Below are 26814 nucleotides of genomic sequence, written 5' to 3'. Positions count from 1 at the left end.
TATAATTCTTGTGAACCTGTGCCAAATCCTCTCCAAGGCTAATATCTCTTGCCTGTGGTTTAATAATCAAAGCAGTAGACACTAGTCCAGATGGGATCTGACCAAGCTCTATGCAACTGAAGCATAATTTCCTCACTTTTAAGTTCTAAATCCATTGAGATAAAGGCCCAACATTCCATCAGCTTTTTTGATTACTTTTTATTCTAATGCGCTACTTTTTAATGATTTGGTCACAAGGACATATAAAACTCTTTGCTCCTCCATCATGAGGAAAATGTCCCCCATTTGTGCTTTAGGGCAGCACCACATTTGACCTCAGAATCTGCCAACTTTGCCAACTCAAATATGCCCCTTTTTAACTTCCTGCCTCCATCTACACAATGCTCTATGCCTCCTAACTTAGTGTCATTTCCAAACCTGAAAATGTATTCAAGTCTTTAATATATAACAAGCAATTACATCATTAATGTATACGAGAGAGATCTTGTATAGATCACAAAGTGGTGCTGGATCACCAGTGGGAGCACTGACGATCGCTTGACAGAGCAGACTCTAAGGCCTGGATTTTCTCTCCCTAGGCGAATAGCACGAGACAGGAAATTTCCAGGGTCGCCACATTCAGCTCAGAAAATAGTGCCCCGAATGGTAGGATCTTTCTTCTGAGGGGAATGGGTGCAGAATAGAGTCAGGCCGTCCATCACCCCCAGACACAAATCAGAGGTGGTCACAGTGCTGCTGAGTGCCAAGGCAGGCTGGTTAAAAAGGCCTGCCTCAGTTCATCGGGACTTTGTCCCAGTCATTATTTCCTTAAACACTGGGACATGCTCGTCATTATGGAATAAGAACATAAGAAATAGAAGCAGGAGTAGGCCATCTGGCCCCTCAAGCCTTCTCCGCCATTCAATAAGATCATGGCTGCTCTGATAGTGGGTTCAGTTCCACTTACCCGCCCGCTCCCCATAACCCTTAATTCCCTTATTGGCTAAAAACCTATCTATCTGCGACTTAAACACATTTAATGAGGTAGCCTCTACCGCTTCATTGGGCAGAGAATTCCAAAGATTCACTACCCTCTGGGAGAAGAAGTTCCTCCTCAACTCTGTTCTAAATTGACTCCCCCGTATTTTGAGGCTATGCCCCCTAGTTCTTGTTTCCATTGTAAGTGGAAACAATCTCAATGTTTCTATCCTGTCTAACCCCTTCATCATCTTATATGTCTCTATAAGATCTCCCCTCAACCTTCTAAACTCCAAGGAGTACAGGCCCAGTCTGCTCAATCTCTCCTCATAAGCCAACCCCCCATCTCCGGAATCAACCTAGTGAACCTTCTCTGCACCCCTTCCAAAGCCAATACATCCTTTCTTAAATAAGGGGACCAAAACTGTACACGGTACTCTAGGTGCGGCCTCACCAGCACCTTGTACAGTTGCAGCATGACCTCCCTGCTCCTATACTCCATCCCTCTCGCGATAAAGGCCAATGTCTCCAGAGTCTCTGAGACTTTACAAGAATCTAGGCCTAACACCCTCAAGATATAATCAGATCACTGAGATCAAGGTAATTAATAAAGAGTCATGAATATATGAAATGTCTTACATCAGAAAGAGGTTTCTCAGATTAGCAAGTGACCAGTGCCAACTGTATCGTGGGAAAACAAGTGTCTTTGTTTTGACAGTCACTTCATTCAAGTGAGCTGCTTATTTACAGGTAGGTGAAACAGCATGTTTCACAAATTGTTGGCTCAAATCAACTCATTAAAAACAAAATCAGAGCTTACCACAGCAGTGCGTGTGCATGCGTATGCGTATGCATGTGTGGGTGTTATTAAAGCTGCATTATGGTTTACAAAATCGAACTTGCTCATAATTGATCTGTTCTACTGAGCTGCAAACCAACAATACTGAAAGCAGGGATTGAGGACGACAGTGATAAGAGATCTGAAAAATAATAACCCATTAAACAGATTCATTGCAGTAGGCCTCCAGGATTGTCATGATTTTCCTCAAGATTATAAAATTTCTCAATTTTGCTTCCAATTGTCCTTATCATCTGGGCCACGGACAAATTACAGCTTAAAAAAAGGGGGGTGGGGGGGGGGATTTGCCCTTAAGCTTGTAGCAGTGCCATTCTGAGCTAGCTGCAAAAGATACACAAGGTAATGCGGCACATCCCTCGTTCCCTGATTTTTCTATCCGTTTGGTGCGTAAGGACATGGGGCGGGATTTTACGGCCTCACTCATCCAGAAACCGTAAAATCCCGTCCAAGGTCAACGGACCTTTCCATTGTCCGCCCCTCACCCGCTCAGATTCCCGTGGCAGGTGGGGCAGGTAAAATTCCGGACACAGTCTCCTTCTCGGTACATTCGCAGAACCACAAAGCTGGAACCTGCAACTCAATGGAACAGGAAGAACTGAGCCATTCAGCAGCACCATTTAGGTAACAAGGACTCAGAATGGAGTATGAGCATCCTCACCCTGCCAGTTCATAGTAAGGCCATTATTGTCCTAATTCAGTCACTGCCAAGTGTTTAAAACCATTCTGCAACAATTAAAGGACAAAAAATGGTACAAGAGTGGAACATTCACAGCACCTTTGACATGAAATGCCTTCTCAAGGAACAAACTAATAATATTTCCAATTTCAATCAGCAGGAGATTCTGACCTAATGTACTCGCCAAAATGTACTAGTCACAAAGCCGAGGAAGAAAGACTAGGGATGAGGGGAGAATTTTCAAGGTGGAACCCGATTGAAATACAATTCAGCAAGTGATTAGGAAGGCAAATGGAATGTTGTTGCTTATTGCAAGGAGAATGGAACATAAAAGTAGGAATGTTTTGCCACACTTGTACAGATGCTGGTGAGACCACATCCAGAGTACTGCGTACAGTTTTGGTCTCCTTATTTAAGAAAGGAAAATAAATATGATAGAAGCAGTTCAGAGAAGGTTCACTCAACTGATACCTGGGATGAGAGGAGGGGGTAACCTTATGAGGAAAGGTCGGACAAGTTGGGCCTGTATCCATCGGAGTTTAGAAGATTGGGATATTATCTTATTGAAACATATAAGACCCTGAGGGGACTCGACAGGGTGGATGCAAAATGATCTTTCCCCTATTGGGAGAGACCAGAACTAGGGGGCGAAGATCAAAAATCAGGTTGCCCATTTAAGACAGAAAAGAAAAGAAATATTTTCTCTCAGAGGATCGTGAATCTTTGGAACTCTCTTCCCCAGAGATTGGTGGAGGCAGGGTGAATGGATATTTTAAAGGTAGCAGTAGATAAGACTCTTGACTAACATGAGAATTACAAGTGATCGGGGTAGATGGAATGTGAGAGATGACAATCAGATCAGCCATGATCTTACTGAATAGTGGCACAGGCACAAGGGTCCTAATTCACATGTTCATATATAACTCTGACTCGCCACCATTTACAATGATAGAATTGCTGTGTTTATCCTGGAGATAATTCAAAAATAGAATATTCTAATAGACTGGAGTTAAAAAGGAGAACATTCAATGAACAATTTAAATGGGTTGAGAACATTACTTCTAACTGGCACCCTTACTGGGTTCATTGATAATACTGCACCTTCACATTACATTTTCCTTCATTTTCTTTATTTTCTCTGTTGCATTTATTTCTCCATATTATAATGCAAAGCTGTAAGATGCAATAACGTACTGACAAGAATTCCAATCTTAGCCACACTACCTAGAACAGGCTGCTGTCAAAGCACTTCTCAAAGAAAGGCAGGGGAGGAATTCTAGGCAGTGAATCAGCCCAAGCTGGTCTTTATAAACTTCCTAACATAGGTTTACACGCAGTCATTGTTCTGTCCACAGATTAGCTGCTTAGAAAATAGTGTATACAATTTCAAATTCAAAAAGAACCCACAGTAATACAGAATGGGTATTAACTTACTACCTTGTTGTAATATTGGACCTGCACCGTGTGCCACTGCCCATCACTGACACCTCCAGGAATATGAGGTGTTACCACCGTCATTGACTCCCCTGCAAAAAAAAAGAATATCCCAATAAAGCAGACCAAAGATTGTTTTTAATTAAATAGTTTCAGTCTTTCACTCTTCAGCTGCTACATTTATTTTGATGTGGAGCAATAGTCATAAAAATATCAGCAGTGTGTGAGGGATATTGGCACATCCTATTTTCCCATTCTCCAAAGTGCGGGAAGTAAACAAAAATAATAAATTGAACCTGTTTGGACTATTTGCACAAGATCAGAAAACTAGTTGAACTTCTCTTACAACTCAGCAGAAAAACAAATTTGAGTGTCGAAATGTGTGTCACATCACTGTAACTTGCATCATGTGTGCCTATTAAAACAGCACAGAAAAGAACTCTCCAAATGGGCATATAATGCTGTGCTAGTAAGATGTCGCAAACATCTGATGAAGGTTGACAATAGGTTAGCTGTACATTAAAATTAAGATTCCAACTGTATTTAAATTTTATGCTCGAGTCAAGAGCTGTATATATTGGGAAATGGATAAATCCATTAGAATTGAATATAATGGGGGAGTGAATTGGTTCGCTGGAATTGTAAAGACTGGGAATTGACGTATCCCATTCGAATGCTACACAACTGGACCGAGTGAAAACTAGTTTCATCCATTTGACATCTTTGTAATGGGGAGAAAAGGAAGGATTGCATCACTGAAAATACATTCATTGATCAGGTATGTGCTAGGGGTAACTAGCTTTGCTATGGTATAATTTGATGATTTACAAATTCAAACAGATATCTCCTAAGAACTGTAATAGTAGTTTTAACCTGAAATTCCACATGGGATATGGCATTTTATGAGATCCCATAGAATCAATTGGACATGACTCAATAAACAAATGGGAATTTATTTCCAGATCAAGTGCCGATGCAATTGAATTGAACCTTTAATGCATAAATATGCTTTGTACAAACCTGTTGAGTACTTTAACCGGACCTGTCCATCAATGATTTCCACTGCAATAAAATCATGTTTTTCATTAAATCGCCCATTGTAGAACAGGAGGCCATTATTTTCCTGTGTAGCAAACCTGAAAGTACAGACATTAGACTCAGTAAGGAAATATATTTCTATATCTGAAACATTCTTTCACAGCGTCTTAGGCAGTGAACATGTGACTGTGGTCCATCACTAAAATTCTGCCAGGAGCTCTCCCTGATCTGTAATACTTACTGACAGACAATCACAACATTGAACTAATGGTCTCACTCAGACAGGTCCAGAGGCTTCACATTCGGGCAGTTTATCAATGACCTATAAAGCAAACTGAATCCAAGATCTTTCAGCTAAACACAAATGATAGCGATTGACTGAAACAGACAAACTAAGACTGCATGAATAAAGCTTAATCCATCATCCACAATCACGGGATTCATTTTAGTGTGAGGGCCAGTCTAGTGTATCCTGCATTCCACACAGGTAAAGATAACCCTTCCAAAGGTAAGAATCATTAGTCACTAGTCTCCTCTTTAGAGATGAAGTTCAGATACCTGCAGCAACTTCCATCTCTGGCTGGGAGGTTTATGTTGGTGTACAATTTATATACCAATATACAAGCTCCTCTTTCAGGTTATGAAATTTCTCAAATTTAAAAGACTCTCTTTTCTAGCAATGAGCACGGAAGTTCAATTGTCAACACTGTATTTCTTGACAAGGGTACAAAACATTCTCTATTGTGTTAAAGCTCTTACTCCAATCTTGGATGGAGACAGATCCATCTGAGAAAAGTACCATTCTCCTCAGAGGATTATGTACAACGAGTTCCCACCAGGAGTGGATTATGTAGCATTTTCTTCATGGAGTTTAAAAAGGGTATGGAGAGCGATGTAGACTTCAGTTTATAAAGGATGTGGAGAGCGATGGAAATTTCAGTTCAAAATAGTGTGCAGAGCGACGGAGCCTTCAGTTGAAAAAGGATGTGACAGTTAGCCCCTCTGATGAACGACTGGGTTCTGATAAACATCAACATCTGACATCACAGGGAAACAAGGAAGCTGATGATTATTTTTTTCATTTTTCTTTCAAAACTCAGATAATTTATTATAATTGTACTGTTTCATACGTTTTATTGTACTGTTTCATACAGTTTATAAGTTTAGACAGTTCATTACCACTAGCTAGTAAGGTGTACTAAGTATTGGAAGGGTTTATCATCATTGCTAATGTCTATTAACTATAATAATTTTATTGGTATTGGTAAAACTTAATTGACATCCTGTGCTATGTGGGGACTCCGAGATGTCTCCCATGTCCTGGGTAACCATTCAGCCAGGAAGCATCATCTGTTGCAACAGCTTGAGCTCCTGGTTGTGGAATTTGAGCAGTAACTGGTGTCACTGCAGAGCATCCATGAAGTTGAGTTTCGTGGATAACATGTTTATAGATGTGGTCACCCTGTAGCTTAAGAATATGCAGGGAGGGAGTGAAGGGGTGACCACCAGACAGTCAAAAAAGAACAGGCAAGTAGAGTAGGGGTCCCCTAAGTGCATTCCATTCTCCAAGCAGCATCCAGTTCTGAATACTGATGGCTTTAATGGTTCATCTGAGGAGTGCAGCCAGAGCCAAGTTCATGGCATCATGGGTGGCTTAGCTGTACAAGGTGGCAAAAAGAAATCTGAAAGAGCAAAAGTGATGAGTGACTTGATAGATAGGTGTTTCTGTGGTTGCAGATGCGAATCCAGGATGATGTGTTGCCGCCCTAGTCTAACTCAGCAGGGGTGTAGGAACTAGAAGATAATAAAGAGAAGTAATAAGGAGCACAGAATACATGACGAGATAGATAGCACTAGAATAAGGAATAATAGATTAATGGGTGTGGTCAGAGTAAAGGAGACAGTAATACATTCTAAATCAGTTACTGTGCATGTACATGAATGCACGGAGTATAGCAATCAAGACGAGTGAGTTACAACTGTAGATAGTCAAATGGAAATATGTTGTTGCAGGCTATAACAGAGACCTGGCTCAAAGGAGGACAGAACTGGGTGTTAAATATCCCTGGATAGAAGGTGTTTAGAAAGAGACGAAAATAGGGAGGGGTAGCATTCTTGATAAAAGAGTGCTTTAAAGGAGTGCTGATAAAGGATTGTAGTGCTGGAGAAAAAGTGTCTCCCAGAATTCAGGAATAAAAAAGGTGCAGTTACATTGCTTAGCGTAACTTACAGGCCACCAATTAGTGTGAAGGATGTAGCAGAACAAAGTTGCAAAGCAATTACCCAAAAAGTGGCAACATGGATACAAAGAACCACAGAAGACAGAAGGTAATGGCTAACGGATGTTTTCTCCTGCTGGAGGAAGGTTTGTAGTGGAATTTTCGAATGTGGTTGTGTTGGGACCCTTGCTTTTCCTGATATATGTTAACAACCTGGTGTACAGGACACAATTTCAAAGTTTGTGGATGATACAAAAGCTAAAAGAATTGTGAATTGTGACGAGGATAGTGCAGGATTTCAAAGGGACATAGACAAGTTGGTGGAATGGGCAGACAGGTGGCAGATGAAGTTCAATGCAGAGAAGGGTGAGGTGATTCGTTTTGGTAGGCAGAATATGGAGGAAACATTTAAAATAAATGGTTCAGCTCTAAAGGGGGTGGAGAAGCAGAGGGACCTGGGTGCATATGTGTATAAATCATTGAAGGTGGTAAGACAGGTTGCGAAAACAGCTAATAAAACATACAGTATCCTGGGCTTTATTAACATGAACATAAGAGAACAAGAGCAAGGAAGTTATGTTGAATTTGTACAAGTCACTAGTTTGGCCTCAGCTGGAGTTGTGTCTCTAGTTCTGGATGCCTCACTTCAGGAAGGATGTGAAGGCATTAGAGAGGGTGCAGATGAGTTTCACAAGAATGATTTCAGGGATGAGGAAATTCTATTATGATGATAGAGTGTAGAAGTTAGGACCATTTCCCTTCAAGAAAAACAGACTGAGAGGAGATTTGATAAGAGATATTCAAAATCTGGACAGAGTTGGTTGGAGGGGAACTGCTCCCACTCATGAATGGATTGAGAATGAGAGTGCACAGATTTAAAGTAATTAGCAAAAGTAATATGAGGAGAAACTTACTTTGTGCAGTGAATTGTTAAGGGTTTGGAACGCGCTGCCTGAGTGTGGTGGAGACAGGTTCAATTGAAGCATTCAAAAGGAAATCAGAAAGGAAGAATGTGCAGGGAAACAGGGAGACGGTGGGGGAATGTAACTAGGTGTTCATTCAGAGAGCTGGTGCGAGTCATAGATCTATGTTGTGGCACCTTAAAGTTCTGCTTCAATTATGTCATATTAATATGCTCAACCTGCAATTACTATCTTTCTTTCCTCAAGGTTGCAACAGTCATGTTAAGTAATTACATATTTGCTCATTAGAGTGCAAACAAGTAACAGTTGGAGAACTGCAGACATTTTCTTTCTGATTATTTATTTTTGGGATGTGGGTATCACTGGTAATTATTGTCCACTCCTAGATGCCCTTCAGAAGGAAATGGTGAACTTTCTATGTGAACTTCTCCAGTTTGAGAGATAAAGCTGAGACAGATAATGCTGTAGCGGACTAAGTTTCAGGATTTTAACCAAGCCATAATAAAGGAATTGGCTATTTACATTCAAGTCAGGGTGGTTTTTGAAGAAAGAGAACATGGAGGTGATGGCGTGTCCATCCATCTGCTGTCCTTGCACTTGACGGTGAAGTTGACATGTTTGGGAAGTGCTGCTGAAAAAGCCCAAGTAATTTGCAGTCGTGCATCCTGCATGTAGTTCCTACTGTACCATGGTGCACCAGCACTAGACATTTAGGCTATTGGATAAAGTGCAGATAAAACAAACTACTTTGCCCTGAATGGTGTTGAACTCCTTCAGTTTGATAAGCAGCATCCTTTCAGGCATGGAAAGTATTCCATCGCACACCCACTGTGTGCCTTGTAGGTGATAGAAAGGCTTTGGGACTATTGCCAAAGATTCCATTCAGACATGGTGCAACGAATTGTTCAACAATTGTTACTCAGGAAGGAGAGTCCGTCTGATGAATAATGGTTAGTTATGCCCCACCCCCCCATCAAGAATAAGTAATCTTTCCAGTTAGTGAGTTGAATGAGCAACGAGATTGGGACATGAACTAACAAAGTGTCATGGTTTATTGCTCAATAGGTCGTTTCAACCTGTATTTTGTTTCAATCTACCACATCATGCTGTAAAGGCTGGATCATAGTCACCGCATTCGAACAATTAGCTGCCATGGAACCAACTATTTTCTAAACGTAAAAATGTCCAACTTTTCAGAGGAAAGCAAAAATATTTCCAGGCAAATCTTTCACAGGAAGCCAGATTGAAGACTTATTACAACCGGCCACTTTTCACACTTCCCTTTTAAATTTTAAATGTATTTTCCTGATCTTACCAGCCCACCCAAGCAACTGCAACCAAAGGGTTTTCAAATGAGCTGCTTCAAAGCAGTGTTAGCATCCTAAACAGAATACAAGTGGGGGAGAGCCAATGCTGACTCAGACCTCCGAACCTCTCGGCCTGTGGGGAGATAGCGGGAGCCAGATGTTGTAGAACATCATCCGCTCCCCTTTGTGTTCACATTCCGTGGCAAAAAACGTTCAACATATGACTGATGCAAGTGCTTCAAGGTTACAGCCACCCCTCACGACGGTACCCTCTGCACACAGAATTCTGCTTACCAGCAGTCCTTTTCCTTCACCTGCCAGATTGCATCAAGAAAGATTTTGCTGTAATTGTAACACATAATTAGAATGTGCACTTTTCCAACCAAACATGGCAAAGTGGACAATGCCTCCCTATATCTGCACTATTTGAGCTGTCACTTAATTTGACAATGTGTATATGGAGGTCTGAATCAAAAAGAAAATATGTTTTAAGCATTTATTTTCTTACAAAAAGAGAAGAGTATTGTATGAAGCGAACCTCATTATGGTTATCAAATTACAAGGTTTGTTTTACAAATTGCTTTCTTTTTTTTTACAGTATAACCTGGCACTTCAATTTTACACATAAATGGTTTACACTGGTCTTTGAGTGTTTCAAAAGATAATGACATTATCTATTGTTTTACCAGGAGATGTTCTGTAATTGTGTTGCACGCAATTTTCCCTGCTTTCGTTCACGGTTTTTAAAATTTGCAGAAACACAGACTTTCTTTTATCATCGCCATAATGTAAATACAGGATTTCAAGCATGTTTCTTTTATGCAATATAAAAAATAAAATAAGAACGGAAAATGTCGGAATTACTCAGCAGGTCAGGCAACATCTGGAGAGAAACAGAGTTAATGTTTCAGGTCGATAATCCTTCATCAATTCTGAGCATTATCATTTCACCAACTGCAGCATTTTTCTTTTGTATTAGTGTTTCATTTCAAAGGTTGAAGTAGATTGCTGGCAGCTATACCTGTGGCAAACCGCATTTCGAGCAAAACGGATTTAAAGGCCAGACAGAAGAAAGTAATTTGGCCCATCAAGGCCATGCCAGCGCCTCTGCTCCACTCCCGCGGCCAAACTAGTGGATTTCCTGTGTGCCTTTTCAACTTTCTTTTGAAATCACTGATCAGTTCTTCTTCCACCAGGACAAAGGGAGATAAAGAAACTGCACAGCGCCCTCCCCCACATTTGGAAAGGTTAGTAAAATTCAACACCTGTTCTTTGATTTTAGAAAATCTGATATTTTGCAAATCTCACATTTTGCCGACAAGGCAACATTGTAATGTACCTTTGGTAAATTGAGTAATTTGGCACAGCCATTTCGCCCATTAAATCCATGCTGGCTCTCTGTGGAGCAATCCAGTTGGTTCAATTCTCTTGCTCCATCCCTGTAAGGCCACAATTTCCCTCAAGTGCCCATCCCAATTTCCTGTTTAAAATCATTGATCGATTCCACTTCCACCATCTGTGGGAAGCATGTTCCAGGTCATTACCATTTGCTGTGTAAAAAATTCTTCTCATCCCCCCATCTCTTGCCCAAAACCTTAAATCTGTGTCCCCCAGTTTTTGTACCGTTGGCTAATGGGAACAAGTTCTTCTTCGTCTACCTTACCTAAACCTGTCATAATTTTGTACACTCTATCAGGTCTCCCTTCAATTTCCTTTGCTCCAAGGAGAACTCCACCCTATGCTGTGATCGTTGCACCAAAGATAATTCATGGCTGCCCACCTCCTGCCCTAAAGAGAATGTGGAAAATAAAACTCGAAAATCTGGGAAATATGCAGCAGGTCAGGCAGCATCTGTAGAAGGGGAAACAGAGCTTCCATTTCAGGTCGATGATCTTTTCTCAGAATGTCCATTTTATAGGGGAGAGGAAAGTTTTTTCTTTTAATTAGCAAGGATCAGTCAAGGCAATGCTATTCACTTTGTGTTGCCCACTCACAGAATAGCATTCCATATCACTTGAGGGGATATTGCTCCATTCAACATTTCCAAGGTTTATATTAGGATTTATTTACACATTCAGAGAAATGCACTGATCTTAAATCTGATATATAAAGAGGTTGTGCATTCATCAGGGTTTTTATAATCTGCTAAGATTTACTGGGCAAAAATTTGTGGAGATTACAATGGTGCAATTTGTACAGTACATTTCTAGCAAATTATCAAACCAGAATGACACAAGATTTATTTACATTTAAATTTCTTTTCCCCTTTCTCATTACTCTAGTAGTAAACATTAGCATTATATAAGTCATTGTAACTCACTTAACCAAAAAAGAAGCAGCCATTCAAGACCTAAAGCATGTCAAACAAGCGGAAAGATGCCCGGACAATGAAACACAACAAAGCAGCAACGCATCTGCACTTGAGAATCATTCATTCATTTTATAATAGCTTTTTGGATTTTACTTCAACACTGAAGGTGTTTGTTCGAGGGTACCTAGCATGACAGGAATTGTTAGCTAACATTATCTGCAATAAAGTGGCACAGGAGATCTGTCTCTCAATGCTGGCATAAAACATTAGTTGCATATCAAAGGTTTATCCCATCACTTGCTAAATCTAGGTTGTTGGCGCATGTTTTGGAAATCTCAAACTTTCCCATTAACATATCAATATAATTTCTACAATGCATGTGGCATTACCAACCATGAAGGTCCAAGTCGTGAGATATTCAGTCTTTTCTATAGCTGTCAAGCTACTGTAACACTATCACAAATTTTTTAAAAAGCCATGGGTGATATCAATAAGACTGCAAAATACCAGAGAGCAGTAATGAATGTTGAAAAGGTAAACTATTACATCAAATGGGAAAGCAGTTGGCAGTACCATTCACTATCCCTGCTTCAGGAAACCCAACAGATTGATGACTAACTCATTTAATTTGGGTCAACTGTGGTAACATTGGGGAAATGCAGGAAGAGCATGAATATGCTGACTGGTAAAGCATGTAAAATATGTTACCTATTTTTTAAAAATCAGAAACAAAACAGCTTCAAAAGCTTCAAATGCACCTAACCAGCAAAACAGCCAGTAAAACTAGATTCAGCCATCACTCAATGGGACAGCACGCACAGTGGTTAGCACTGCTGCCTCACAGCAAGAAGAATCTTCTCTCCAAGAAGATCGCGCATATCGACATTCTTACTGTGCTTACCCCAGTCCAACACCGGCATCTCTACATCATGGCCTCACAGCACCAGGGACCCGGGTTCGATTTCAGCCTTGGGTGACTGTCTGTGCAGAGTCTGCAAGTTCTCCCCAAGTGTTTGCATGGGTTTCCTCCAGGTACTCCGGTTTCCTCCCATAGTCCAAAAATGCACGGGTCAAGTTGATTGGCCATGTTAAATTGTCCCTTATTGTCCCAAGATTTGTAGGTTAGTGGAGTAAATCTTAGCAGATTATAAAAACCCTGATGAAGGCGCAACCTCTTTGTATATTAGATTTATGATCAGTGCATTTCTCTGAACGTGTAAATAAATCTTAATGGTCAGTGGAGTAAATAAAAGTAAAGTTTATTTATCAGTCACAAGTAGGCTTACATTAACACTGCAATGAAGTTACTGTGAAAATCCCCTAGTCGCCACACTCCAGCGCCTGTTCGGGCACACTGAAGGTGAATTTAGCATGGTCAATGCACCTAACCAGCACATCTTTGGACTGTGGGAGGAAACTGGAGCACCCGGAGGAAACCCATGCAGACACGGGAAGAACGTGCACACTCCACGCACTGACTGTGGTGAACCATCGTTGGTTCACCACTGGGGTTGTTATTGTGTTACTGTTGGACTAGGGTGTTGTTGTTATGGGGGTTGTACTATGTTGTTGGGATAGGGTGTTTACCTGTCCTAAGTGTTATCATGGCACACTCCAGTGGGGTCCCGCCTCCGGTGGCAGGGTATAAGACCCCCTGCTCCGGCAGGACCCCTTCAGTCTGAACGGGTGAATTTGTGTTAGTAGTTTCATTGTTAATGTATTAAAGCCTTCAGTTCTAAAGCCTTGTTTCCGGGTGCTCATTGAGGTGCATCAATTTAATACATTAACTGAGAATATGGAACAGATCCTAAAACCGGATCGTCTGACACTGGACCCACGTGCGGTCGGTGCAGCTAACACGTTCGAACATTGGTGGAAGTGCTTCGAGGACTACCTGGCAGCCTCGGTAGCTATCACTACAGACAGTGATAGACTCCAGGTCCTCCACGCAAGGGTAAGCGACACGATTTACCTAGCCATTCGTGCAGCTTCCACTTACCAGGGTGCCGTCGAGCTCCTAAAGAATAGGTACATTACGCCACCCAACGAGATTCACGCTCGTTATCTCCTCGCTACACGACGTCGGCAGTCGGGCGAGACCATAGAAGACTACGCCAATGAACTCCTGCAGCTTGCCAGGGGTTGTGACTGTAAGGATGTCTCCGCCGAGCAGTACATGCAAGACCTCGCCCGAGACGCGTTCGTAGCAGGGGTAGGGTCCTCGTACATCAGACTTAAATTATTAGAAAAGGGGAAACTCAACTTGACCCAGGCAATGGGGATGGCCGTGAGGTTGGAGGCGGCGTCGAAGAGCTTGGCGCTGTACCCCGAGGACCACGTGCAGTCAACGTGGTTGGAGCAAGCTCTGCTCCCTCCTCGCCCCGCGAACCCGCGCTCCCAGATCGATTCGACGACGGCGGCAGCTCCAGGTGGCCAGCGATGCTATTTTTGCGGTGGGGCCAAGCATCCACGGCAACAGTGTCCGGCAAGAACGGCAATCTGCAGCCAGTGCGGTAAAAAAGGCCACTACAGCAAAGTCTGCAGGTCCAAACCTAAAAACGGCAGTGCAGCTTGTAACCCTCCAGAACGGAGACCATCTCTTTCGGCGCTGCAGTACCCACGAGGTCCGACCACGTGCGATCTCAGGACGGCGCCATCGTGGCAGACAGAGGAGGAGGAAGACCACCAGGAGTCGCTGCGCTTGGAGCCCTCGGCCACATGCGATTCATGGGGGCGGCCATCATGGTCCACGACGACTAGGAGCGACCAGCAGGGGTCCTCAGCATCCACATCGGCAGCATGCAGCAGCGACCAGCAGGGGTCCTCAGCATCCACATCGGCAGCATGCAGCAGCGACCAGCAGGGGTCCTCAGCATCCACATCGGCAGCATGCAGTGACGCCCAGGGGCCAACGGTGGCGTCGATCTCTCTGGATCAGACCAGGCATTACAGACTGGAACATTCTATGATGGAGGTAAAGGTTAGTGGCAGAACTGTGAATTGTCTGTTTGACAGTGGGAGCACCGAAAGTTTCATACACCCTGAAACTGCTAAAAGGTGTGGACTCCGGGTTCTCCCTGCCAAACAGACAATTTCCATGGCATCACAGTCCCGGTCTGTACCGATCCAAGGACGATGTATGGTAACTCTTGAGGTACAGGGCACAGTTTACGAGCAATACAGGCTCCTTGTGCTACCTCACCTTTGCGCGCCAATTCTCCTCGGACTAAACTTTATGGCCCACATGAGGAGTGTGATCCTACAGTACGGTGGGCCACTCCCTTCACTGGCAGTAGGGAACCAGCCGCAGCCTCCAAATTGCCCAAAGCGCCCCGCGTGCAATCTATCCACCCTGAAGATCACGACACCATCCCTTTTTAAAAATCTGGTACCTGGCTGCAAGCCCATCGCTACTAAAAGTAGGCGTTACAGCGCTGAGGACCGGATCTTTATTAGATCTGAGGTTCAGCGGCTCCTCAAGGAAGGGATCATACAGGCCAGTGCTAGTCCGTGGAGAGCGCAGGTCGTGGTAGTCAAAAGCGGGAACAAACCGCGGATGGTCATCGACTATAGTCAGACCATTAATAGATACACGCAGCTGGATGCGTATCCTCTCCCGCGCATTTCTGATATGGTCAATCAGATTGCGCAGTACCGAGTGTTTTCTACCATAGACCTTAAGTCCGCCTACCATCAACTCCCCATCCGCCCAGAGGACCGACAATATACGGCTTTTGAGGCGGATGGTCGTCTATACCAATTCCTCAGGGTTCCATTTGGTGTCACCAATGGGGTCTCGGTCTTCCAGCGTGCTATGGACCGAATGGTGGACCAGAACGGGTTGCGGGCTACCTTCCCGTACCTGGATAACGTCACCATCTGCGGCCATGACCAGCAGGACCACGACACGAATCTCCAACACTTTCTACGCACTGCATCTCGCCTGAATCTGATCTATAACAGGGAGAAGTGCGTATTCCGTACGCATAGGTTAGCCATCCTCGGATACGTGGTGGAAAACGGGGTCATTGGCCCTGATCCAGACCGTATGCGCCCACTCACTGAACTTCCCTTGCCCGCTAGCACGAAAGCACTGAGGAGATGCCTCGGGTTCTTTTCGTATTATGCACAGTGGGTCCCCAACTACGCGGACAAAGCTCGTCCGCTCATTAAGTCCACGACCTTCCCACTTACGCCGGAGGCCCAATTGGCCTTCAAGGTTTTGAAAAGCGACATCTCGAAAGCCACGATGCACGCGGTGGATGAATCCATCCCTTTCCAGGTGGAGAGTGATGCATCGGACTTCGCCCTAGCCGCCACACTAAACCAGGCAGGCAGGCCCGTCGCGTTTTTTTCCCGCACCCTTCAAGGCCCAGAGATTCGGCACTCAGCGGTGGAAAAGGAGGCTCAGGCCATTGTGGAGGCAGTCAGACACTGGCGCCATTACCTGGCAGGTAAGCGGTTCACCCTGATCACGGATCAACGATCCGTGGCGTTTATGTTCAGTAACACGCAGAGGGGCAAGATCAAGAACGATAAGATCTTGCGGTGGAGAATTGAGCTCTCCACCTATAATTACGATATTATGTATCGTCCAGGGAAGCTCAATGAGCCCTCGGATGCCCTCTCGCGCGGAACATGCGCCATCATGCAGGAGGACCGCTTGAAGGCTCTCCACAATGATCTGTGTCATCCTGGAGTCACCAGACTCTACCACTTCATAAAAGCCCGCAACCTACCCTACTCGGTGGAGGAGGTCAGGTCAGTTACTAGAAGTTGTCGGATTTGCGCAGAATGCAAACCACACTTTTATCGACCAGACCGGGCACATTTGGTCAAGGCCACTCGCCCTTTTGAGAGGCTGAGTGTAGATTTTAAGGGCCCCCTTCCCTCAACGGATCGGAATGTCTATTTTCTTAACATAATAGACGAATTTTCCCGGTTTCCGTTTGTTTTCCCCTGTGCGGACACGTCGACTGCCACCGTCATCAAGGCATTCAGTGAGCTTTTTACCCTGTTCGGGTACCCCTGCTATATTCATAGCGACAGGGGCTCGTCGTTCATGAGCAACAACTTGAGGCAATTCCTGCTCTCATTCGGGATTGCCTCTAGTAGAACCACGAGCTACAACCCTAGGGGTAACGGACAGGTGGAAAGGGAGAATGCTACAGTCTGGAAGGCTGTCCTACTGGCACTGAAATCCAAGGGCCTTCCAGTCTCCCGGTGGCAGGAGGTCCTTCCAACTGCGCTCCATTCTATCCGCTCCCTCCTGTGTACGGCAACCAATGCTACTCCCCACGAGAGGATGTTCTCATTCCCTCGGAAGTCGTCCTCGGGGACCTCATTGCCAGCCTGGTTGACGTACCCAGGACCCGTCCTTCTGCGGCGCCATGTGAGGGCTCGCAAGTCCGACCCCTTGGTCGAACCGGTCCAACTCCTCCACGCCAACCCTCAGTATGCCTATGTGGCATATCCTGACGGGCGAGAGGACACTGTCTCCATTAGAGACCTGGCGCCCGCAGGGGACGTAGCAACTCCTGTCGCTCCTATTCCCCCAGTCACAGATCCACTACTCCTCATTACTTCCCCAGACGTGGCGCGGTCAGCACCGGGACCAGTGCATAACACTTTTACTCCCAGGTACAGCTTGCCTGAGACTCGGAGATCGGCGCCACCATCATCACCACCACCACCACCACCAACACCAAACGTTCCAGGATCCCCTGCACCATCACCTCATCAGGGCCGGCCGGCCCGGGAGTCTTTGAGGGGACAGCCAGATGTTGTTTTGAGAGAGCCACCGCAAGCACCTGCTCCGGTTTCGCAACCGGTGTTGAGAAGATCGCAGCGTCGGTGTGGTCCTCCAGACCGTCTGGACTTGTGAATCCTGTTATTTTTTTTGTCATTGTCTGTTTTCATCCACCCCGCCACCTTTGGTTCCTAAAGGAGGGGTGAATGTGGTGAACCATCGTTGGTTCACCACTGGGGTTGTTATTGTGTTACTGTTGGGCTAGGGTGTTGTTGTTATGGGGGTTGTACTATGTTGTTGGGATAGGGTGTTTACCTGTCCTAAGTGTTATCATGGCACACTCCAGTGGGGTCCCGCCTCCGGTGGCAGGGTATAAGACCCCCTGCTCCGGCAGGACCCCTTCAGTCTGAACGGGTGAATTTGTGTTAGTAGTTTCATTGTTAATGTATTAAAGCCTTCAGTTCTAAAGCCTTGTTTCCGGGTGCTCATTGAGGTGCATCACTGACCCAAGCCAGGAATTGAACCTGGGTCCTGGCACTGTGAGGCAGCAATGCTAACCACTCTGCCACCATGCTGCCCCAAATATATGTGGGGTTACATGGATAGGGGAGTGGGCCTGGGTAAGATGCTCCATGGGAGAGTCAATGTAGACTTGACCCACCAAATGTTCTCCTTCTGCACTGTAGGGATCTATGATAAATGTAATAAAGGCCAACACCAACATATTAGTAGTTCAGAACCTCAATGGGACTTATTCACAACAGTGGATTAGAAATAATGTTTCAGCAAAAGAGAAGAATTATTAATATTTAATTAATAAATGGAATGAGTGACTTGACTAAAGATAACAACTTGTATGGATATAATGTCTTTCGCATAATAAGTGTCCCTCAAAGCACTTCAGTGAAGAAACAGGCATTGAACAATAAAGGACTCTGGAGACACAGCAGAAGGCACGTTAATGAAATAGGACGGCATGGTGGCACAGTGGTTAGCAGCTGTGCCTCACAGCGCCAGGGACCCGGGTTCGATTCCTGGCTTGGGTCACTGTCCGTGTGGAGTTTGCATGTTCCCCATGCCTGCGTGGGTTTCCTCCGGTTTCCTCCCACACTCTGGAAGACATGCTGGTTAGGTGCATTGACCCGAACAGGCGCCAGAGTGTGGCGACTAGGGAAATTTCACAGTAACTTCATTGCAGTGCTAATGTAAGCCTTACTTGTGACTAATAAATAAACTTTAACTTTTTTAGCTATTGAGGAGGCACAGAGAGGTGTAACATGATAGATGGATTTAGAGAGTTCCAGAGAGGAGAGCAACGTGACAAATAAGCGGTGAAACAGACGAAAGGGAGCCGGCACATGGGTCCAGCTTCAAATGACATTAGCTGTGGAAGGTAAGATGGGGTAAGGACATGGAGGTGTTGCAAATGAACATGGATTTTGTATTCAATACAGCGGAGGCTGGTGAGAATAAGGTGATGGTACAAGGCATCTCAGCTAATCTTAACTAATGTTTATCCTTATCTCACAAACATTTGTCCATCTCGGTCTTGAGAATTTCAATTGTCTCAGCAACCATAACCTGTTAGGGGGAGAAAGTTCCAGATTTTCACGACAGATTATGAAACCTGCGCTCAAAACTGAACTTTTTGTTAAATCCCTGGCATCAACCTGGTGAAACTGCACTAAACCCACTTCCAAGGTCAATGTATCCCTAATGAAAAGCAGGATACAGAACACACGATCCAAATGGGATCTGAGTCAGGGCTTTATGCAACCAAAAAAAACAACTCCTTCCCTTTCTATTCCAGCCCATTGCGATAAAGACCAACATTACATTAGCCTTTTTGATCACTTTTTGACTGTGATGTGTGTTTACCCAACTCCCTTTGCTACTCCACAATTTCTAGTTTCACACAGTTAAGAAAATAGTCTGATTTGACTTTCTTAAATGGAAAGCGGATGAGCTCCCATGTCCCCACATTTAGCTTTATTTGCCACAGTTTTCTCCTATTCACTTCATCTATGTCTCTCATAACTTCTTACTACTATCTGTACGATTAACCACCTCCTAAATCAGTGTTACCTGCAAACTTGATATACACCTCACTATTCCTTTGTTCGAACCGTTAAAATCTACAGTGAAAAGTTGACACTCCAGTACGGATCCCTGAAAGACATTACTTATTTTCTATTTCAGTCACCTAATGGTGTCACTGAGTGAAATTGCTGAGGAGTGCAAGTTGGAAACAGTTCTGCAATTTGGGATCCAGGCCAATCAGAAGTCAGGTTGAAACTGCCTTTCACAGAAGAGCAGTTCCAGAGGTGAAAATCCAGCTTCTACCTAGTTTTCTAATTCATTCATGCAATGAGGACGTCATTGGCTGGGCCAGCATTTGTTGCCCACCCTTAATTACCCTTGAACTGAATGACTTGTTCCGCCATTTCAGAGGGCATTGCTACAAATCTGGAGTCACAAATAGACAGCAGATTTCCTTCCCTAAAAGAACAAACAGATGGGTTTTGTGTCATCGTTGGACTTTTTAAATTGCAGATTTTTACTGGATTCAAATTTCACCATCTGCCACGGTGGGATTTGAACCCGGGTCCCCAGAGCATTACCAGCCCAGTGACAATACAACTACACCACTGTCCCCCTTCCACATTCAATTTTCTGCTGCTCTTGTCATTTATTTTTCGGCATCCACCCCTTCAGTCTTCCATGCCATTCCTAAACAAATATGTTGAATTGTTTACCTGTTCCTAACCATCTCACACAATGTCACTCTGGGAACATGGCGCTACATTAGCACTGCTAGGTAATACTTTGCTTTTCTTTCTGTTAATAATCATTTCAGCCTCCTTCCCGGGAATTTGGCTGGGCAACTATTAGGAATTCAATGTATTAGGAAACCAGAGGCATAAATCTATCTTCAGATCACTCTTTTTTTGCACTGTATATTCACACCAAAAATACGTGGCTGCTCTGGGTCAATTTGTAAAATATCTCATTTGTTTTATTCCAGTAGCAGCTAGCTCCTACATGGCAGTAATGGCATTTTGGATCCTTTGGGACAAAATGTCACATTCGATGCATGTTGCAATAACAAGACTTATACTTTGTGTTATGCTCTCCAACTTATCACACATGCCAAAAGAAGAAAAATGCAATTTTCCCTATCCATAAAACTTGAAACACTTAAACATTAAGTTGGATTACAACAAAGTGACGGAGAGGGAATGAGGTTATAATTTATAAATATTAAAGGAAGTCTGTTTCTTTCTTCGCTGAAGATCAGTTAACTTAGCATTTCTGGCAGAATTCAGATGTGACCTTTAATTTATTTGATTTTGTAAACCCTTTCCCATTTTATTTCTTTTGTGCTAAGTGCTGATAAAATATTTGAATGGCACCTAATAAGACCTCCCTCAACCTTTGCATAATAAAGCAGCAGGCAAATATAATGACATAAAAATAAATAGTGTGCTTTATTTAATTTCATTTAAATACAAGTTTAACGGATCACTATTCCCAAACACTGTTAAATCAATTCTCAAGCCAATGAACTGAAGAGCCAGATGCAGGACAAAAAGCACTTCTTGGCGCTGTGAAAAGAGCTTGGCTTGTCTGTTGGGTGGCAATGCAATGCCGCAATTTCCCCAGTTTATCCATTTTAACAATGATACTCCAATAGGCTTGCAGGAATATTAATCTACTTTCAATTCATTTATGTGAGTTAAATCTATTTCTGTTCTGTAGTTTCCAATAGGACTCTATCACAAACAACAGCAAATTAAAGGCCATCACTTTTTTTTATCTATTGCAGCACAGAAGATAATTTTACTGACCATACAGAATAGGCATATAGGATTCCCCCCCCCCCCCCCCCCCCACCTCCTGAGAGATCCTTTTGCTGGTGAATTCATTTTAGTACACATTTTCTAGAACTGCAGTCAACCCATGCATCTCATGTACAAGATCCATGCACAAATACTCTGGGTTTTGTTCTCCTCTATGAGCTTTGTATAAATTTGTCTGTACCAAATCCATAAAAAGTTCCATGGTTCCCCAACCCCCCTCCATTACAGTTAGCAACTCCAGCCCATTCCAACCTACAAATCTCACTGCCCATGCTTCAGTCAGTAAACCCCAACTTCTGCTCCCATCAGCACTCTCGTCTCCTTCAGTTATTCCTTTAACAGCAAAATGTGTCCACTCCTAACAGTCATTAGTTAAGCCCAATCCTCACCTATTCCTGCCATCAGACCAAAGTAAATAATAAGGCTGGGTGACTACAGAACCACCCCTATGATATTTGTATTCAGGAATGACTCATGGAGTCAGAGGCTCTGGCAGAGTAATTATGAAAGTGCAACTTTTGTGAATTTTCCCTTTTCTGTCTATTCATTTGACACTAGCAAACGTCGAGACAATCCAATTGTCCTGATGAGACTCCTATACGGATAAGCACTTCAATTAAACCTACAGGTGGCTATTTTAAACGTGATTGCTAACTACGTAGCAAAAGCCTGCCAGGTTCCCACAATACACAAGCTCCGTAAGTAGCACCGTACTGCGACTTCCAAATTATTCCCCTCTGGCAAACTCCACCCTCACTTTGAGGTGAATTGGCCCCATGGGGTGTCTGGAAAACCAACCGTGTCTGTTAAAGCACACAAATTATACTGGAATGGTTAATAAATGGAATGTTCCCCAAACCACCTCGAGCATTTTAGATTACTTGGTTTTGCGGAAATGAAATGCAATCTCTCACCAGAAAAGCATGAAGAAGCGTATAATACTCACGACAGCGATATTGTCATGTGAAATCTTTGTCTCAGGCCATGAAACATCACAAACGACTTTGGTGGAAAGGATCGGGCTGTCACCTCACAGTATGGCTTCTCATATCCTCCCAAGGGGCAATTACACTTGAATCCACCTGCTGGGAGGTTCGTGCAGGTTCCGCCATTTCTACACACACCAGGAGAGCAGTGCCCAGACTGACTGTCCACTTCGCAGTGATCACCTAACCAGGATTAAAAGACAAAGGTCAATGAAAACATATCATACATACCATTTCTTCCACTAAATCAGAGCCAGCTTCCTGCTCTTAAAAGGAGGGGGGGAAATTGGAACATTACTGTGTTTAGTGATGAGTGTCTCTTGCTAAAAAAACAAGAATTACCAATTAAAGGTGGCACAACGCGGTTTGAGAATGATATGCCAGCTGCGTGAAGAAGATTGTTACAAAATTGGAACGTATTGCAAAATTCTCACAGTAACAGGGAACGAAACACTGCTGAGACTAATTAACAAAAAAACCTGCATACGAGCCTGAGAAAACCATATCGATACCCAAAAGGTGAGTGCATCTGTAGAGGATTCTGATTGGCTGTTTCACCCAACAAAGGGAGATCTAACAGATCTTTAAAGAGGGAATCTGAACATCAAGATCTGGCAAACAAAGATGGCAAGAAGTCTCACAACACCGTCTCCAAGTGGAGAGGATCTCCAAAGGATCTCCAAACAAAGATGGTTCAAAGATGTGCGGGTTAGGTTGATTGGCCATGTTAAAGTGCCACTTAGGGTCAAGGGGCATCAACAGGGTAAAAGGTGGGGTTATGGGGATAGGGCCTGGGTGGGATTGTGGTCGGTGCAGACTCGATGGGCCAAATGGCCTCCTTCTGCACTGTAGGGATTCTATGATCATGATTAAATTAACATCTATTTCTGTTAATTTCTTGTTATTTCTTTACACTTCATTATATGCATTATTGAACACTGCAGCATAATATTGTCATTGTATTAACTCTTTGAAAGAGCTATGCCATTAGTCCCGCTCTCCTGCTCTTTCCCCCTTCAATTACTTAGTCAATGGAGTGGCTATTGATGACATTCTGAACCATATTTTCGAGGCAAATACCTTAAGTCAGGAGATTTCCTGATTCGGCAGATCCTCCTCAGTAGAAAGTGTACCATCAGATCTAATTTTCACTCCAAGGGTAGGGGTGGTGGCAGGGTAGAGTTGCGGCCCGCCACACCTGGAAGCAGATTGAAGGTGGGCACAGGCAGCTGAGTGCTGAGGCCAGCTGTTTGAAATGTCCGCCCTGGCTCTCTGAAACGTTGTCCCAATTGTTTACTTATATATACACCCTGTAATATCCATCCACTCCCCATACTATCTCTATGCTAACTCATGCTTCCATGCATGCCCATGGCTCCTCACACACTCTATGCCAACTTGGTACTACCATGCCCATTCACTTAGTATACACTTTGTACAGAACCCAATGGATTCTATAGCAACAGTGGCACTTGTGGAACTGCTTGAATATTTTCTTTATACAAAATGCTGTTGTTACAACCATATAAAAGTGTCGATCAACCAGACTTTTAAGCATCATTAAGCACTTGACATCTCTTTATCTTAGGCAAGTAAATGTTGAGCCATTGTCAAAACGAGATCACAAAATAAAAATAGTTTATTAAAAAATCATAAAGCTGTCAATCTCCTCAGATGTGTTAATAGAGGAAATGCTTGGCTGAGAGTCTGGGCTCTCAATCAAGCCTCATAATGTATGCTTGACTGAGAGTCCAGACTCCCAATAAAAGGTTTTACTTCATCGACACAGTTGGGGAGAAGAGAAAACTTTACCTGACTGACAGCTTTGTGTTGTTACAGGAAGTTATTGGCTCGATTCTCCCCAAAAAATTCTGAGTGTCAAATTCACGTGAAAACTGGAGGAATTCATGTTGGTTTTTTCAGTGGGAGTGCTGAGAAGAATCTCCCACTCTGTGCACTGCAGAGACCACCAGCATGAATATCATTAAAAACTAGGGAGCAGGGGTGGGGGCGGGGGCAGGGCCTATCCCCGCTGGGGAGGCCAAAATCAGTGGGCTGAGTGAGCCACTGTGCATGCACCGAGATTGGCGCATGCGCAGTGGCCCCGCACTGATGGCCTGCTGATTGCTGGTCAGCTCAATCGCTGGCCTGCCCCGCGACTCCCGCAATGCCGGCTCTCCATCTCCCCACAGCCTGATCGCTGGCCCCCTGACCATTCCCGAGCCCAGCTCCAACACCCCCACCCCCGGCCTGCCCTGAACTCCAAGCCCCCACTCCCGGCCTGCCCCAATCTCCAACTCCGCCCCCTCCCCCCCTCCAGCCACCCCCCACCACCGCCCCCCACCCCCCCCACCCCCGGCCTGCCCTGAACTCCAAGCCCCCACTCCCGGCCTGCCCCAATCTCCAACTCCGCCCCCTCCGGCCACCCCCCACCACCCCCCCCCCCGACAGTGCCAACCCCTTCCCCGACTTACCAGCCCCCGCCCTCCCCCAGCATGCCCTGATTGCTGGCCTCCCTTCTTCCCTCACCGATCCCTATGCAGAGTGGCAGCTGGAATCCCCCCATTTCCAAGGATCGTCCTCTAGGCCCCACCCCCACCAGGCCCCACCCTCACCAGGCCATACCCCCATCAGGCCACACCCCCATCAGGCCCCAACCCATGCCTGGTGGGCAGTGCCAAGGTGCCCCTTGGGCAGTGCCAGGGACACAGGCTGGCACTGCCAGGCTGCCAATGCCCACGGGACACTCCCCAATGCCCGACCCTCTGCGTGACCCCAACTGCACCCCCTTCACTCCAGCGGGGTCGGGCCACTAGTTCCCTGTTGGTGGGGAGCTACTCTAAACTCCACTGAAGTGAATCACTCCGGCGAGGGGGGTGGGGGGTGGGCAGAGATGCTAGCAAGCCCGGAGACCTCAGTCCCGGGCCCGCTAATCACATTGAAATTAAATTGAAATGACCATTTAAATGGTCTTTTTGCATCTCCTCGCTGATTTCCAGTGCAGAGCAAACGCCAACGGATATCCAGCGCTGGACGCGAACTTGAACCCTGCGAATCGACCGACGTGACAATCTCCCGGCCAACTGTACTAAAATATTAGCGCAGCGAGATGGGAAAATTGCGGCCATTTCTTCTGCAGTTGCTCAATTTTTATGTGAACAAGATAAAGTAGTAGCAATTGCTTATAGCTACTATTATTGCTGCTTTAAAGGTTTGGATGATTGACACTTTTATAGGGTTGTAGCAACAGCATTTTTTAAAAGAAAATTATGATGGGTGATTTTTAAGCCATTCCACATGTTATTGTTACTATGTGGTTCCTTGGTTCTATAAAGAGTGTGTACTGGGTGAATGGGCATGGAAGTACCATGAGTTAGTATGAAGGGCCATGGAGTGGGTGGGGGGCACGAATTAGGATGGAAGGGCCATGTCAGGCAAAAGTGAGGCCTTTTGATCACATTTTCCAAACGTTTTCCGAATCTAGACTATGGTAAATGACACTTAAGGGCAGTGAACCATGAGTCATGAAGAGGCTGGCCCGACTGCACAAAAATTGCATTGGGGTAGAACATAGAACATAACAGCGCAGTACAGGCACTTCGGCCCTCGATGTTGCGCTGACCAGTGGTACAAATCTAAAGCCCCTCTAATCTACACTATTCCTTCCCCCATAGTGGAGGCAGCCAGGTCGGGAGTGCAGGGATCGAGCTTGCCACACGTACCCTTGTCCCATGTCACTTAGGGCATAGGAATATGGAAATCAGGTTCTACCCGTCATTTTTAAATGGCTCCTGAGTCCTTACAACTCCAAGAAAAGGTTAATTGTGAAGGGGCTGAATTATCATTAACCAATAGAACAAATTCAGAAATGATTCAGCGTTGACTGGCGATTAATTTAGCTCTCTTACCTGGGAATGCCAATAACCATTAAGCACTCTTGGTATCAGTCCTCACTGTATTAAAAATGAACTGAATGGAATGAACACCGTAAACAAATATGACCTCAAGTCCCTGGAACTTTTCCAAATTTTAAAAAGGGGCATGGTGTATGCAACACTAATAGATTTTTTTTGGAAAGGAGTGGAATGCATGGATCACATTTGAGGCTAAGTACATTACATTAACCATCATTAGTCACTGACCCCAGCAGTTTCCAATTCCAACAAGGTCAAATCTGATGGAAGCTCACTTTTGAGTGGCTTTTCTCAATGAAGTTTCCCTTTACTCGATTCAATTAAAATCAGAATAAATTCTAAAACCAAGTGAACTGTTAATCTTGTATGCAAATTGTTGCTGAAGATTTAGAAGAAAAATCCAGAGCGAGACAAGCAATGGCTGATAGTAACCTAATTTACAGTGTTAGCATTTTTTTGTTTCTCCACTTAAAAAAATGTGTAATTTAAAAATCAATTTATTCCCATGGATGAAATACAGGAATAATCATTAGCAACAAAAAATAATTGCCTCTAAATAACATTTTAATCTTAGATAATTT

At 44.3% G+C, this 26814-nt stretch overlaps 1 protein-coding gene across 1 annotated transcript in view; it reads right to left on the bottom strand.

Annotated features, from left to right (window-relative positions):
• Positions 1–26814, bottom strand: part of celsr3 (cadherin, EGF LAG seven-pass G-type receptor 3) — a 269844-nt gene that overhangs the window by 148562 nt on the left and 94468 nt on the right. Inside the window, exons 4-6 of the mRNA XM_078210174.1 lie at positions 22280–22502; positions 4947–5062; positions 3930–4018 (exon numbers count right to left, since the gene is read on the bottom strand). Coding sequence (XP_078066300.1) covers positions 3930–4018; positions 4947–5062; positions 22280–22502 — 428 coding nt within the window. The remainder of the gene's footprint in view (positions 1–3929; positions 4019–4946; positions 5063–22279; positions 22503–26814) is intronic.

This window comes from Mustelus asterias, chromosome 3 (assembly GCF_964213995.1).
Source record: "Mustelus asterias chromosome 3, sMusAst1.hap1.1, whole genome shotgun sequence".
Classification (NCBI taxonomy): Eukaryota; Metazoa; Chordata; class Chondrichthyes; order Carcharhiniformes; family Triakidae; genus Mustelus; species Mustelus asterias.
This window is presented reverse-complemented; position numbering and strand designations above follow the sequence as displayed.